We start from the raw sequence: 15,547 nt of genomic DNA on the forward strand, positions 1-15,547 counted from the left end.
CATTCAAAGCCATAGACACACAAATGGCTAGTTTGGCAAAGATTGAGTTGGTATCCTGTTTTTCCCCATTGCATCTGCTCATCTGCACAGCAGCATGCACTCCTGCTCCAAGTGGTCAGCGGCAAGGCATGAATCATCAGGGTTTCTGGCTCTCCTCTAGTGTTCTGCTCTTACTAGCTCCTGCAAAGGAATTTGGGCCTCAGACTATGGTCTGCATCAAAGCGATTTATAACCTCTCTCCTGCTGCTCTGAACCCCCTAGTCAGAGTCTGGCAGCCAACCCATGGCCTTTTATAGGCTCTGTTTAATTGCCGGGTAAACATTTGGAATCAGACGCAGCGCAGCCAGGAGTGGGGACTGGTGCTGCAGAGCAGGAGATAGTACTCTCTTATACTAACTGTACTGTCTGCGTCAGGTTTCTCTGTACGGTGTCCGACTTTCACACAACACTGGTCTAGTGTCGGTCTTGAATTGTGGTGGCATTTATGTCCCTTGCTTTTGTAAAAATGAAAAACCCTTTCAAATGACATAGTTAAAACAGTTGAATATACACAAAAACGTGTATCAAAGATACAACCATGACATTTTTATTTAACCTTTATTTAACTAGGCAAGTCAGTTGAGAACAAATTCTTATTTACAATGACAGCCTACCGAGGAACAGTGGGTTAACTGCCTTGTTCAGGGGCAGAATGACAGATTTTTACCTTGTCAGCTCGGGGATTCGATCCAGCAACCTTTCGGTTACTGGCCCAACGCTCTAACCACTAGGCTACAACGCACAACCTTTATACTGCAAAACTTTATATTTATGCATTTTTAAAGTACTTAGTGTATGCATAGTGGCTTGTCCCAGTAGTGATGTAGTAGTGACAAGTTAGAGATACCTAAAATGTCTCATTGGTGTTACCATAATCAGTGTTACTACTCCTACTGGTGGCACAATGCTATCATAATGGTAAACATTATTTAAAGTCATTAAAAGCTGCCATATTAGTTGATTTAGACAGGAAGACAAACCCAAATACATTTAAATACAAATACAGAAAAAAAAAAGTTACATTTTTCCAAAATGCCATGCCCAAATGCCACAGCAATTCAGGAACGACGCGTCACTAAAATAACCTCAATCAATTCCAGACAGTCAATTAATGATGTGGAACTTATGTGGAACTTACTGTATCCTCTAATGAAGTTCACAACAGTGTCTGTAATCAAGTGGATATGGCAGTGTCCAATGGAAATGTGTAACTTTGTACTTAAATGATACAATCCCGGCAAACAGTCCTAGATATAGACATAAGCATACAGCTAGAAAGTATATTACAGCGTTATAGCATGGTGTACAGACAGTCTTAATATTCACTGCATGTGATTTAACTAGGAGTTAGTACTGGACAAACTAAATGAAGGGTCGCTCAAGTACATCCCTCTATCAATCCTTTGTAATAGCTCAGATATACAGACCAACGCAGGGCTGATCAGTAACTGTCTCATGCTAATTCTTGCCTCAGGAAGAAATGGACTTGGAGAGGTCTCCGATGACCAGATGGTCAATGGGAGCCATTGATTTAGAGTAACTTATGGGGAGGTTTGCCATCTTGTGGCCAAACCTAGAACCATGGGTATTGCAGTCCAGTGTTTGTTGCATTCACTTAACTTTTAACTAATCCCAACTCTGCATTACAGATATTGTTTAAGTGCACTTGGATTCAACTACTGTACCAATCTAGACACATAAAAAGTGTTACCCAATATCTTCAATCACACACAGCTCTATTCATAAACTATCAATCAGCTATTGTGGTGTGGTTGGAAAGTCTGCAGTGCAGGGGAAAGAATTTGATCTAAGGTTCAAAGAAAACAAATAGCAGTATAGTGCTCCAAAAGAACCTGGAAACTAGCGAATCGTTCCTGCTTAATATTTTGACAATATCTTCCTCCCTCAGCCTCGTCCCAGACCTCCCTCCCACACATTTTAGCACTTCTCATACAGACAGACAAGACAGTTCAGACCAGAGGTCTGTACAGACCTTCCTCTCAGATATCATCATTGGGAAATGACAGAACAACTTTAAAAAAGCAGCAGATGGGAGAGTACAGAATAAAATAAGAAAAATATTTTAATAAAATCAAATGTTTTGGATGGCAGTTTGAATTGATTACAGGCATGGTGGGTTATTGCACAGCTCTAGGGACAGTCACTTTTCCAGCAGAAACCCTTTCAAAGTCAAAGTGACAGTCTTGCTGAAAAAGGTTTAGCTCATACAGTTGACTCAGACAATGCAGACATTCCAAGATGGTACTTCTCATTTTGTGGACATAATCTGAAAGGCGAGAGCTCTGGGGCATATAATTAGGTGGAAATTGTTTTGTAACAGGAAAACAAGGCGGTACTACAAGAACTTATCTAATAAGAACACTGATGTCTATATTCCATTGCAAAACATACTGTATTCTACAGTGTGCCCTACTGGACACAACTGGTTTGACAGATGATCCCTTAGGGTTCAAAGGTGAACCAAAGCTCTCAAACTGTGGGCGACACTGATATAGACCAGCTAGCTACTGTACTTTGACTTCCCTGTGGCTTCATTAAATGCTCAGAGCTGAGATGAATGGTCAGACAATATAACAGACATATCCCTGAGGTTTGTGAAACCTCTCTGACAAGAGAGTCCCAAGACCATTATCAAAACAGAACAAAAAAACAACGTGCACAGCAAACTATTTAAACTCATTTCTTCAGACAATATATTTCCGAACACAGTTGACATTCGGTGCTTGCCTGTTTCTGAATGAGGTTCACCTTGTGATAGCTGTCCTGATGTATCAGAACTTTAACCAACCACAATTATGATAGTCCCCTCCAACCATCATCCTAAACCCCATACCCAGCCGGTATCATTTTAGCATGCAGAGACATCAGTTAAACTGTCCTTGACCAGTATACTTAAAACAATATGTTGGGGAGTGTTCAAACCCTTCATAAGAGAGAATTAGTTGCATGACTGCCCGATGTGGAAACAACTTAGACATTTAACAGAAACACACAAAAGCAATAAGAGCCATGTCTAAAGCAGTCCTGTGCAATTTATAGCCATTGAGAATGTGTATCCACCATCAACATTCATTCTGAACAACTCCAAGTCATCTTCCCTTACTGCCCATGACATCTCAAGAGTTGTTCTCTGGTCCTCTACAAGGCAGTCTGGTCCAAGTCCACTTGATTTGACTCACAAAAGAGGCCCCACTAACATGCACATCACTCTTCCACAATGATCCCAAATGAGCATATTCAAAAAAAATAAAAGAAATCCATTGTGTGGATTACTAGACCACGGCCCTTAGCTCTGGAACAGTTAGCAAGAGTTTGTGCCATACATATTATTAGACAATTCATTTGACTCTGTTATTCGGATAACAAAGCATAGGACATACAGGGAACGCTACAATGACAATGTGCAGTGAGCAGCACACACAAGTTCATTTGAGGTTAGTTCCATTTCATCATCCCGCATCTGTATAATTGTAAAAAACGGTTTATTTAAAAACATGCTGTGAGTTTTTTTTTTAGATAATGAGCAGCCAGTGCCAGACCATTTGAATGCAGCTTTAGGATTTCAAACATTTGTTGGCAACACTGCAATAACCCAGATGAGACACATTTACATTTAAAATGACCAGATGGGATGCAAAGTGATTCAGGCATCATGTTTCTCTTTCTGAGCCATAAACAAATCTACTTGTTTAGTTTTGCATATTGTTCTTGGAAAAAGTGACTAAAGCTGAAAAACTAACCTGAAGCCCTTTCGTAGAGGGAAAATGCCCTTGTATTTCAACATGCTCTGCTCATACTGGCTTAGCCATTAAGAGTAAAGCAGAAATAAAATAACTTAGTAATATTTGGCCACCTGCTGGATTCCCTGTTCCCTTAAAGGCCCAGTGCAGTCAAAAACTTAATTTTCCTGTGTTTTATATACACATTTCCACACTATGAGGTAGAACATTTTCAAAACGATGATAATGCCCATTTAGTGTAACAGCCGTTTGAAAAGACTGCCTGTTTTGGTTGGATGAAGTTTTGGCTTACCTGGTGACATCACCAGGCGGTAAATTAGTTAATAGTCCAATAAAAAAAAAGAGAGTTCCAAACTTCTCTGCCAATAAGAGATAGTTTTCAGTTTCCCCTCCCCACTAATACCACTCACAGACAGTCCTTGACAAATTCTTGTTGAGAAATTGCTCTTTGCTAAGAAGCTATTTTCTTCTATATGACCTTTTTAATTCATAGTAACATACTTCATTTTTACCCCGAAATTATTTGATATTGAGAAATGGCTGCATTGGACCTTTAAGGGATCTATGTTAACACTACTATACATTTGAAAATGATCATTAAAAATAAATCGGATAAAAAATATATACATCCTCTTTTCATTTTATTGATCAGGGAATCAATGTAAATATTTTAGTGCCTGAAGGTCACTTCCTGTTTATAACCTTTAAGGTTTCTTAGGAGAGTTTCTACTGGCTCAAACCTGTGAGTGACAGCTCCTCCTTCCAACCACAAAATTAACTAGGCAAGTCAGTTAAGAACAAATTCTTATTTACAATGCCAGCCTACACCGGCCAAACCCGGACGACGCTGGGCCAATTGTGTGCCGCCCTATGGGACTCCCAATCACGGCCGGTTGTGATACAGCCTGGATTAAGCATTGACATGATCTCTCTTGGACACTTGAATTGCATATATTAGGAGCAAATTAGACTTCAGACTATCCATCTGAACAGAACTGATTTCACCTGTGTTTTGGTTAGATTGAAAAGTTGCTCTGTAACATAAAATGGAGGGTACATTTCAGAGCTCCATACAGGGACCTAATTTTGCTTCTCGGTGACTAAAAGAGAAACTAAATTACATTTAATGACAATGTAAGTTACTAGTCAAGGCTGGCTACAGGCAAAATGACACTCACCAAGCTTGACTTTAACATGGACGGATGTCTATGTCACTTGAATGTCCTGCTGACATTGTGTGAATGTCATCTGAACATCAAGTGAAAGTCAAACCGGTGTCACTCACTCCCTGGAGCCAAAGATGAGATGTTCAAATGTACCTCAAAGAAAACAGTTTGTCACACAGCACCATTCAGTTACTTAAACCAAAAACATAAGGTAATGCTGTTATACAGTTGGAAGTCAGAAGTTTACAAACACTTAGGTTGGAGTCATTAAAACTTGTTTTCAACCACTCCACAAATTTCTTGTTAACAAACTATAGTTTTGGTAAGTCGGTTAGGACATCTACTTTGCGCATGACACAAGTCATTTTTCCAATAATTGTTTACAGACAGATTATTTCACTTATAATTCACTGTATCATAATTCCAGTGGGTCAGAAGTTTACATACACTAAGTTGACTGTGCCTTTAAACAGCTTGGAAAATTCCAGAAAATTATGTCATGGCTTTAGAAGCTTATGAAAGGCTAATAGACATAATTTGAGTCAATTGGAGGTGTACCTGTGGATGCATTTCAAGGCCCACCTTCAAACACTGTGCCTCTTTGCTTGACATCAAAAGAAATCAGCCAAGACCTCAGAAAAAAAATTGTAGACCTCCACAAGTCTGGTTCATCCTTGGGAGCAATTTCCAAATGCCTGAAGGTACCACGTTCATCTGTACAAACAATAGTACGCAAGTATAAACACCATGGGAGCACGCAGCCGTCATACCGCTCAGGAAGGAGACGCGTTCTGTCTCCTAGAGATGAACGTACTTTGGTGCAAAAAGTGCCAATCAATCCCAGAACAACAGCAAAGGACCTTGTGAAGATGCTGGAGGGAACAGGTACAAAAGTATTTATATCCACAGTAAAACAAGTCTTATATCGACATAACCTGAAAGCCCGCACAGCAAGGAAGAAGCCACTACTCCAAAACTGCCATAAAAAAAGCCAGACTACGGTATGCAACTGCACATGGGGACAAAGATCATACTTTTTGGAGAAATGTCCTCTGGTCTGATGAAACAAAAATAGAACTGTTTGGCCATAATGACCATCATTATGTTTGGAGGAAAAACGGCGAGGCTTGCAAGCCGAAGAACACCATCCCAACTGTTATGCACGGGGGCGGCAGCATCATGTTGTGGGGGTGCTTTGCTGCAGGAGGGACTGGTGCACCTCACAAAATAGATGTCATCATGAGAGGAAAATGATGTGGCTATATTGAAGCAACATCTCAAGACATCAGTCAGGAAGTTAAAGCTTGGTTGCAAATTGGTCTTCCAAATGGACAATGACCCCAAGCATACTTCCAAAGTTGTGGCAAAATGGCTTAAGGACAACAAAGTCAAGGTATTGGAGTGGCCATCACAAAGCCCTGACCTCCATCCTATCAAAAATCTGTGGGCAGAACTGAAAAAGCGTGTGCAAACAAGGAGGCCTGCAAACCTGACTCAGTTACACCAGATCTGTCAGGAGGAATGGGTCAAAAATCACCCAACTTAATGTGGGAAGCTTGTGGAAGGCTACCCAAAACGTTTGACCCAAGTTAAACAATTTAAAGGCAATGCTACCAAACACTAATTGAGCGTATGTAAACTTCTGACCCACTGGGAACATGAAGAAATAAAAGCTGAAATAAAATCACTCTACTATTATTCTGACATTTCACATTCTTAAAATAAAGTGGTGAACCTAACTGACCTAAGACAGGGAATTTTTACTAGGATTAAATGTCAGGAATTGTGAAAAACTGAGTTTAAATGTATTTGGCTAAGGTGTATTTAAACTTCCGACTTCAACTGTACGTCATCTAATCACTTTGTTGTATAAAAAAATGAAAATGGCTTTTTGCAGAGCTTTGTGTGAGGCGCATGCTCACTACTGTCAATTGATACTTCTTCACTCGATGGTCAAATGGTAATGAAAAGGTGGAACACTAAATCGAAGTACAGCGAGACAAGTTCGTCTCCCACTTTTTTTACATTTCCACAACAAATAAAGGAAAAACAATCTTTAGTATTATTTTCTTAGGGAAATATATTAACATTCTATTATAGAAATACGATTTAGACCCCTTTGAAAGTTGTATTGAGTTCACTTAGACAGTAATATACGTTTTGAGACAAAGTTACACAAATTTCACTTCCTTCATAAGTCTTTCCATTATTTGAGGGTCCCAATATCCAGCCCAGGTTCTTGTCGATGGAAACGTAACTCAGGGTAAGAAGATACAGACCAGTGTGGATGAGGGAGGTTACTGAGGGGTCCAGGCTGGCTTGTGCGTCCCACAGCTCCATGGAGAGTCTGTGGAGGAGAGTAGAGCTTTGGGTTGGGCTGAACTATGGCTGAACCATGCCTGCTACACATGGGGGGGAGTTGGAGATTGGTACATCTGGGAGGGCAGCAGTTTCAGACAGAGACTGTGATCTTAAGAGGAAGAGGAGACCCCTTCGGTAGCGTGCAATGGAATCTCTGACATAGTCGTTGGCGGCTGGAAGGATAGATGGAGGATCCTACTATGCCCCCATGCTTCACAGAGCATGCATTGGGACTGGTCATCACAGTGACAGGCAGGCTGCCCCCCTTAGGGGGCCATAATCCAATGTGTCACCCTTGGGTGAGTGTGTATCCATCCTAAATGGTACGAAAGGAGGTCTGTGTGTTAGTAGAAGTGTGTCAGTATAAAACTAGTTAGAGAGAATGGAGTAACAAAGGGTGATAAAGATGCTATGAGTGAGTGTGGACATGGTGGAGTCGCTCTGTGTGTTTACTCTGGGTCAGGACTGTCTGTGGGTGGCGGCACGTTGGCCTGCTTGTATATGAACGTCAGTAGGAAGAGCGCAATATCGTGTGAGACCCAATAGGCTGTATGAGAGGTCACCGCTGACCAATAGCGGCTCTCCACAAGGCCCTCACGGAGTTCAAAGTCGATGCGGCGCTCCATTTCCACTGTAGAACAAAGAGACTCACTGTGAGAATACATTTTAGACTAACTACTGTGTACTGCATAGGTCTAACTGTCATAGGCCTAACTGCTACACATTCAAAAGGGTACTGAACAGTTAATATGGACAGTGGCTTGCAACTGTCAAGCACTCTTATTGATGTGAATTGAAAGGGGGGGTTGAAAGGGGTGGGAGGGGTGGGAGATATTACGAAAGGGCACTTATTACATGGATCACAATACAATTATTCCTGAAACCGTATTTGTTTTCCACTCAAAACAATTGTACACAAAACAATGGGGTTGAAATGTAGTTCAACTAACCTGAGGGGTCTATGAGTGTGGAGGGGGACTGGGACAAGGTGGACGACAGGCCGTAATCTGATTGGCTATCGACGGTCCTCTTCGGCTCCTCCCCCTCTGGGGTCCCGGCCTCGATGGCACAGGACACTCCGGAGGGCGCAGAGCGAGAAAACCGAGAGAACAGGATCCCTCCTATTCCCTTCCCTATACTGTTACCAATACTGGCCGCTCCTAGACAGACAAGACAGGGGGGGGGGGGGGGGGAGAGAAAACAGCAAAGGCTTAATTTTAGACACAGGGTGCAACAAAGGTGAGTGAAGTAGACCCAGTACTACAGCTCTGGTCTTTACAAGCTCTCTCCACAAGATGGCAGTGTTACCAGTGTCATCTCCAATGATCAGTCAGGTGGGTCTGTGATGGAAATACTGTAGAGGGGGTCCAATAATAGATGTCAACTCCATCACAACAGGCTGGATACATGCTGAAGTACATTTAAATGGAACCACCTGCTTTGTCTGCTCAGGACATGTTGTGCTGTCTATGAATATCTGCTGTGCAAAATGACTGGCTGTAAAATCTATGGGAACCTGCTGAGTGAGGTAATCTTACAATGAAGTTGATTCTTTCCCTTCTAGCTTTGGACCACCCCAAGTTTGAATCTGTGTCATGTGCGCAGGTAATGAAGGCACTCCTATTCAAGCGTTTAAGGTCATTTTAATGTGCATGCAACATGCATGGTGATTTGATGCAACAAAGTTCTATACAGAGAATCAACCAGACGACTGACAGATGTACCTAGTATGCTGGCCTTGCCCATGCTGGCGATAGACTCTCCATAGTATTTCCTGGCCAGGACAGGGGAGGTGGAGGGGCTGGGGATGCTCTCGGTGTCCGACGTCGGGTCCTTCTGCGGGTTGATGAACGTGGGACGGATCTCATCGTACGGCGTGGGGTCTATAGCACTACACCTAGGTGAAGAAAAACATGTCACTGTCCATAAAGTAAGTAGTTGTTTCAGAAGTTCATATGTAACAAGAGAATGAATTAAATTAATGAACTTTGTGAACTCTTACCAGTGTATCTGTGCAGGTGCAATGTTGCTGTAATGTTTAAGGATGAGGGGCTCCAGTCTGTAGGCCTGCAGGAGGGACAAATCAATCAGTCAGTCTAGCACGCAGTCTATCCTCTGGTCAGGAAAAATCCCTCTGTATAATCATCCATAAGATGATCAAGGCTCAGAGGCACAGAGCTGAGGGTTAGGACAGGGCTATTCAAATTTGGCCTTTGAGGCTGGTTTTACATTTTTCCACTCTAATCAGGGACTGATTTATAATGCAATCAACTACCCGGTAGAAACAACTACCTGGTGTTTCAGCCCTCCAAGTCTAATAGAATAGCCCTGGTGTAAGGCATTGGTCTGTGTGTGTGTCTCACCACGGGGTCCGTGGGGTGGAAGATGTTGAAGAGCCTCTGGCAGATGGAGCGAGGCAGAATGTGGTCCTGTTCTCCACTGTTCCCTGGTCTAATCCCTCTCAGGGCCAGGAACACTGCCAGGGGAGAGCCCATACAGAAGAAGTTCTCCACCTGGGGAAGAGGAAGAAACAGACACCATATCCTTCCTTCACATCTTTGCTAATCATCTTGTTACTTTCTTCCATTAACACCTTGGGTTCTGTGTCCTAGGTGATTGCTTTTGAGCAGTTAGCAGAGTGTACCTTAAATTTAAGAGCAGGGAGTGCTAGTGGTTTGGAGGCCTCCAGGCCTTGAAGCTGATCCTCCAGCTCTCGTAACCTGAGGAGAGGGGGAGTTTGAGTAATACTGTTCCTGTAGTATTCAGACCATTAACAAAACACTCATACCACACGCCTTCCTACACCCCCCCAGCTGTATCTAGATACAGTCGAGATTGTCACAGTTTAGAGGACTGACAGACACCCATCCCATTCCTCCCATGACCCACCACCCTGCCTACCTGTTCCTGGTGAGCTGCAGCTGCTCCAGCAGGCATCGCTCCTCATAGGAGACCCATCTCAGGTCCAGCTCCTCCTCCAGCTCCTGATGCTCCTGCAGACAGAACTTCACCGGGTCCCAGCCTGTCATGATGTCAAAGGTGATCACGCAGCCCAGGGAGTGAGAGACGATGGACACCTTGCCCCCCTTCTCCTCAAACTCTGGGTTCCTGGAGCAGAACAGGGTGTAGAGGCGGTTCAGCTCTGACGTCAGGCCCTTGGTGATCTGGAAATCAAGATAAGGTAAGGGGAGGGTAGTGTCAATTCAAATCTAATTTTATTTGTCACATGCACCAAATACAACCTTACCATGTAATGCTTACTTACAAGCCCTTAACCAACAATGCAGTTCAAGAAATAGAGTTAAGAAAATATTTACAAAATATTCAAAAACAAATCAAAAAGTAACAATACATTTACATAAGAATAACGAGGCTATATACAGGGGGTACTTGTACCGAGTCAGTGTCCGTGGGTACAGGTTAGTCGAGGTCATTTGTAAAGTGACTTTGCATAGATAATAAACAGCGAGTAACAGCAGTGTAAAAACAAAAAAAGGGGGGAGGTCAATGTAAATAATCCGGGTGGCCATTTGATTAGTTGTTCAGCAGTCTTATGGCTTGGGGGGGTAGAAGCTGTTAAGGAGCCTTTTGGTCCTAGACTTGGCGCTCCGGTACCGTTTGCTGTGCGTTAGCAGAGAGAACAGTCTATGACTTGGGTGACTAGAGTCTTTGACAATTTTTTGGCCCTTCCTCTGATACCGCCTAGTATATAGGTCCTGGATGTCAGGAAGCTTGGCCCCAGTGATGTACTGGGCCGTCGCAGTACACTCTGTAGCGGCTTATGGTCAGATGCCGAGCAGTTGCCATACCAGGCGGTGATGCAACTAGTCAGGATGCTCTTGATGGTACAGCTGTAGAACCTTTCAGTCTCCTGGTGGGAAAAGGTGTTGTTGTGCCCTCTTCACAACCGTCTTGGTGTGTTTGGACCGTGATAGTTTGTTGGTGATGTGGACACCAAAGAACTGGAAACTCTCAACCTGCTCCACTTCAGTCCCGTTGATGTTAATGGGGGACTGTTCGGCCCTCCTTTTCCTATAGTCCACGATCAGCACCTTTGTCTTGCTCACATTGAGGGAGAGGTTGTGACCTCCACCCTATAGGTTGTCTCATCTTTTTTGGTGATCAAGCCTACCACTTACGTCGTCAGCAAACTTAATGGTGTTGGAGTCGTGCTTGGCCATGCAGTTGTGGGTAAACAGGGAGTACAGGAGGGGACTAAGCACGCACCCGAGGGGTCCCCGTGTGGAGGATCAGTGTGGGAGATGTGTTGTTGCCGACCCTTGCCACCTGGGGGAGGCCCGTCAGGAAGTCCAGGATCCAGTTGCAGAGGGAGGTGTTTAGTCCCAGGGTCCTTAGCTTAATGATGATCTTTGTAGGCACTATGGTGTTGAACACTGAGCTGTAGACAATGAACAGCATTCTCACATAGGTGTTCCCTTTGTCCAAGTGGGAAAGGGCAGTGTGGAGCGCGATTGAAATGCGTCATCTGTGGATCTGTTGAGGCGGTATGCGAATTGGAGTGGGTCTAAGGTTTCTGGCGTGATGGTGTTGATGTGAGCCCTGACCAGCCTTTCAAAGCACCTCATGGCTACCGACGTGAGTGCTACGGGGCGGTAATCATTTAGGCAGGTTAGGCGATATGGCCAAACTATTATATCACGGTATTTAAAAAAAATTGGACAGTATGACGGTTATTTAGTTTTTGAATAATAAAAGTTGTACATTTGCTTTATGAGTAGTTTGTGATCCTAGGGTGGCAACACATGTGATTTCAATGGGTCTTTCTCCTTTCTGATTGTTTTATACTGTACTGTTCAATTCAACTTCAACACCCCTCCCCCCCAAAGAAATCATCATTTTCATAAATTTCTGAATTTGAGATAATTTCCACACTGCCACGTAGGGCTGCACGATATGGGCAAGTAATCTGAGCCATATTTTTAACCAAATGTTGCAATTTGACTTGCAATTTAGAGCAAAACACTTGGGTTAACGTTTGGAATCATGGGAATAGAATGTCTATTCTAATTATAGTTGGAATATAATAGTGGGCACTTTTAATAGTGTTTGACATGACAACGAATGAAAATGCCAGGGAGGAGTTATTGTGACAGGAACTATTGTGTTGATAAGTGTTTCCTAGGGGACCCTATAATCTTTGACTACATTGAATGTTTCCTCTTAGCAACTTCACGTAGCTAACATATTCTTGCTTTGTGTTTACCTCTAGTCTAGAAGACACTGTTGCACAAACAACATGCTTATTTAGGTCTACACAATCACTGGTATTATCAGGCTGTATATCTAATTACGCTTGCTCTTACTCAGTACATTTATTAGCTAGCTAGCTAGCGCTTAGCATTAGCGGCTAACAATCAGCGGCTAACAAGATTTAGGAACAACTTGCTAAGAAAAGACAAACTAGCTGTTCGCAGATGTAAGAAACACAAGCTAATAGTGTAATTATAGAACGCTCATAGATTTATATTAAGAAGCAAAGTGACAACTGCATCGTTGTCATCAACATTGTTGCATGTGCTGCATTGACCAAGCAGACTGAACACAAGTGTCTCCTGGTTGAGGAACATCAAATGCGCTCCTTGAATGACAGGGGGCGTGGCTAGGTCTGTGTGGAAAGCGGCATAGAGAGATGACTCAAGTAGCGAAGTAAACTATAAAAATTGATGTTACACACTGCGTATCACATTTAACAAACCAAACATTCAAATACCGGTATAGAAGGAAAACTGACTGATTACACGTCCAGGTAATCAGTCTGGCCCCGCGGCTTTGTCAATGTTGACCTGTTTAAAGGTCTTGCTCACATCGGCTATGGAGAGCGTTATCACACAGTCGTCTGGAACAGCTGGTGCTCTCATGCATGTTTCAGTGTTGCTTGCCTCGAAGCGAGCATAAAAGGCATTTAGCTCATCTGGTAGGTTCGCGTCACTGGGCAGCTCGTCAAGTGAGATGAGGGATTAAACCCACTGTGTGTGTGTGTGTGTGTGTGTGTGTGTGTGTGTGTGTGTATGTTTCAGTCTCACCTCGTCCCTGTACAAGGGGCTGGTGTAGTACATGATGTCCATGGCACTGCTGTTGAGCAGGTCTCTCAGTCCTCGCACCTTGTCTGGGGTGATGGAGTCCACTGTATCTGCAGGAAAACACAATTCAACCATCAATACCATCTAGATATATTTAAGTATTTTTTTATGGGAAAGCCTTTGTTCAGCCCCTCTATTTTTATTAAGCTATTATATTCAGATCAATAAATCACCTATTAACTTGGCTAAAACAGTTAAAGTTATAGAATAGATACTATGTGCATCACAGACATATTAGGAAATTATAGGGAGTATGAGACAGGACAGGCAGAGGACAGCACATGGAACATATACAATTGTTTTTCTATCACCGTGGGGACCTAAAATTGATTTCCATTGAAAATCCAAATTTTTCCTAACCCTAAACCTAACCCGTAATCCAAACCCAACTCCTCACCCTTAACCCTAACCCCTAAGCTTAAAATAGCCTTGTCCTCATGGGGACGTGAGAAATGTCCCCACAAGGGAGAATTTTCCTTGTTTTACTATCCTTGTGGGAACTTTAGGTCCACACGAGGATAGAACAAGACCACACATACACAAACACACAACTCAGAACAGACACACAATACACACACAAGCATTAACCTTACCCCCATCCAGTGCCAGTTTGGAGCGCCACTCTACAGGCAGAAACTCCACGTGCTCCTCTGTGTGCTCCGAAAAGTGCTTCTCCTCCATCTTCCTTACTGCCTCCCTTAGCCTGGACACACACACACACACACACACACACACACACACACACACACACACACACACACACACACACACACACACACACACAACTTTATTGCCATGCACAAGGATTGTCTCTTGCTGTTCAATCTTAAAAAGGTATCATTTTATAGCTAGCATTTCATCTACGTTTTTCCTAATGCTCTGTGAAATGCTGAAAAATACACTAACAAACAAACAAACAAACAAACAAACCAACATCAACACATTTTATTGTCAGCAAACATCCTCGGCAGCAGGTTGTTACCGGTACATCATTACTGCTGGGTGAACGGCTTTACAATATGGTCCATATACACTCCAAGTCAACCAGGGAATCCTTTGTGCCTTGTGTTTGCTCTGCCTTTCACTTACGACTACGCATGTTTGAGAGGACTGACGTGCGTCCATTTTACCACTCACTGACGCAGTCCATTCACTCACAATGGCTGCTAGCGAACTACGTTAGCTACACAAACAAAATTAGAGTGGCTGCTGTTGACATAGCAGGGGCGTCCGGGGAGTGACTTCGGCCTTAAGGTGAACTGGTCTGTGATGCTACCTGGTGCTAATGCAGTCTATCATGCAGTCTGTCTGGTGGGCTTTTATGTTTAGAGGCTAGGTCACCTATCATTGGCAAGCAAAATGTATCTTGAGTGGCTAACTGGTGAACGGGGTCGCAGTACTGGCTTTAATGGGCTTAACACAAACCCCCTCTGACACATGAAGAGGATCGTACCGAGAGGCTGTCCTTAATGTCCTCAGAACAAGCAGCCATTATTCCTAAATGGAGAGGAGAAGTATGGAAGGAGAGATGGGGGAAGAGAGAATTGGCTGAGAGAGAAATAGAAAGGGTGATGTCGATTGAAAGCTTTTGAGTGTTGCTCGAGAGTGAGATACAGCCAAGCCTCTAGGGAGAGAGAAAAGGAAGAGAGAGAGGGAGAGAGAAAGACAGCTGGCTAGACATGGCTGATCTTTTCTCTTGAGGCTTGAGAGAAAGCCAATAGCCTGATCCTAGCAGTGTAGGGAATGAGGCTTACAGTCGGGGCTGGCCTGACTTGGTCTACTTTTGCTACCTGCTAAGCGTCCCTAAGCCCCTGGCAGAGAGAAGGACAGCACCCTCTGTGTAACTGTAAAGGGCCGGCATTAGGCGCGATATATATATATATAAATAAAAACACACACACATACATAAAGAGCTATAGGTAGGTCTGTCCTTTGTCTGGGTACCTAGAATAAGCCTTAAATTGTAATCACACAGGACTGTAAGTACAGATTAATATTTATGAAACTGCAAGAAAATACATAAACCCCAGAATCATCTTTTTATATTGTTTGAAAATGTCAACCAAAATGCGGCATCACTTAAATGACTCATAGAAAATACATTTATAAGAGTGTGAAA

General features: G+C 43.1%; 1 protein-coding gene across 2 annotated transcripts in view; it reads right to left on the reverse strand.

Annotated features, from left to right (window-relative positions):
* Positions 1–6,992: 6,992 nt before the first annotated feature.
* The window catches only part of ddhd1a (DDHD domain containing 1a), a 41,480-nt gene continuing 32,925 nt past the window's right edge, over positions 6,993–15,547 (reverse strand). For both annotated transcript variants that reach the window (XM_029729892.1, XM_029729891.1), the window contains 9 exons: positions 14,022–14,131; positions 13,372–13,478; positions 10,229–10,491; positions 9,972–10,047; positions 9,691–9,840; positions 9,330–9,394; positions 9,052–9,224; positions 8,278–8,487; positions 6,993–7,958 (listed from right to left, as the gene is read on the reverse strand). In XM_029729892.1, coding sequence (XP_029585752.1) covers positions 7,777–7,958; positions 8,278–8,487; positions 9,052–9,224; positions 9,330–9,394; positions 9,691–9,840; positions 9,972–10,047; positions 10,229–10,491; positions 13,372–13,478; positions 14,022–14,131 — 1,336 coding nt within the window. In that variant the 3' untranslated portion in view covers positions 6,993–7,776. The remainder of the gene's footprint in view (positions 7,959–8,277; positions 8,488–9,051; positions 9,225–9,329; positions 9,395–9,690; positions 9,841–9,971; positions 10,048–10,228; positions 10,492–13,371; positions 13,479–14,021; positions 14,132–15,547) is intronic.

Source organism: Salmo trutta, chromosome 33, assembly GCF_901001165.1.
Source record: "Salmo trutta chromosome 33, fSalTru1.1, whole genome shotgun sequence".
In the NCBI taxonomy this organism is placed as follows: Eukaryota; Metazoa; Chordata; class Actinopteri; order Salmoniformes; family Salmonidae; genus Salmo; species Salmo trutta.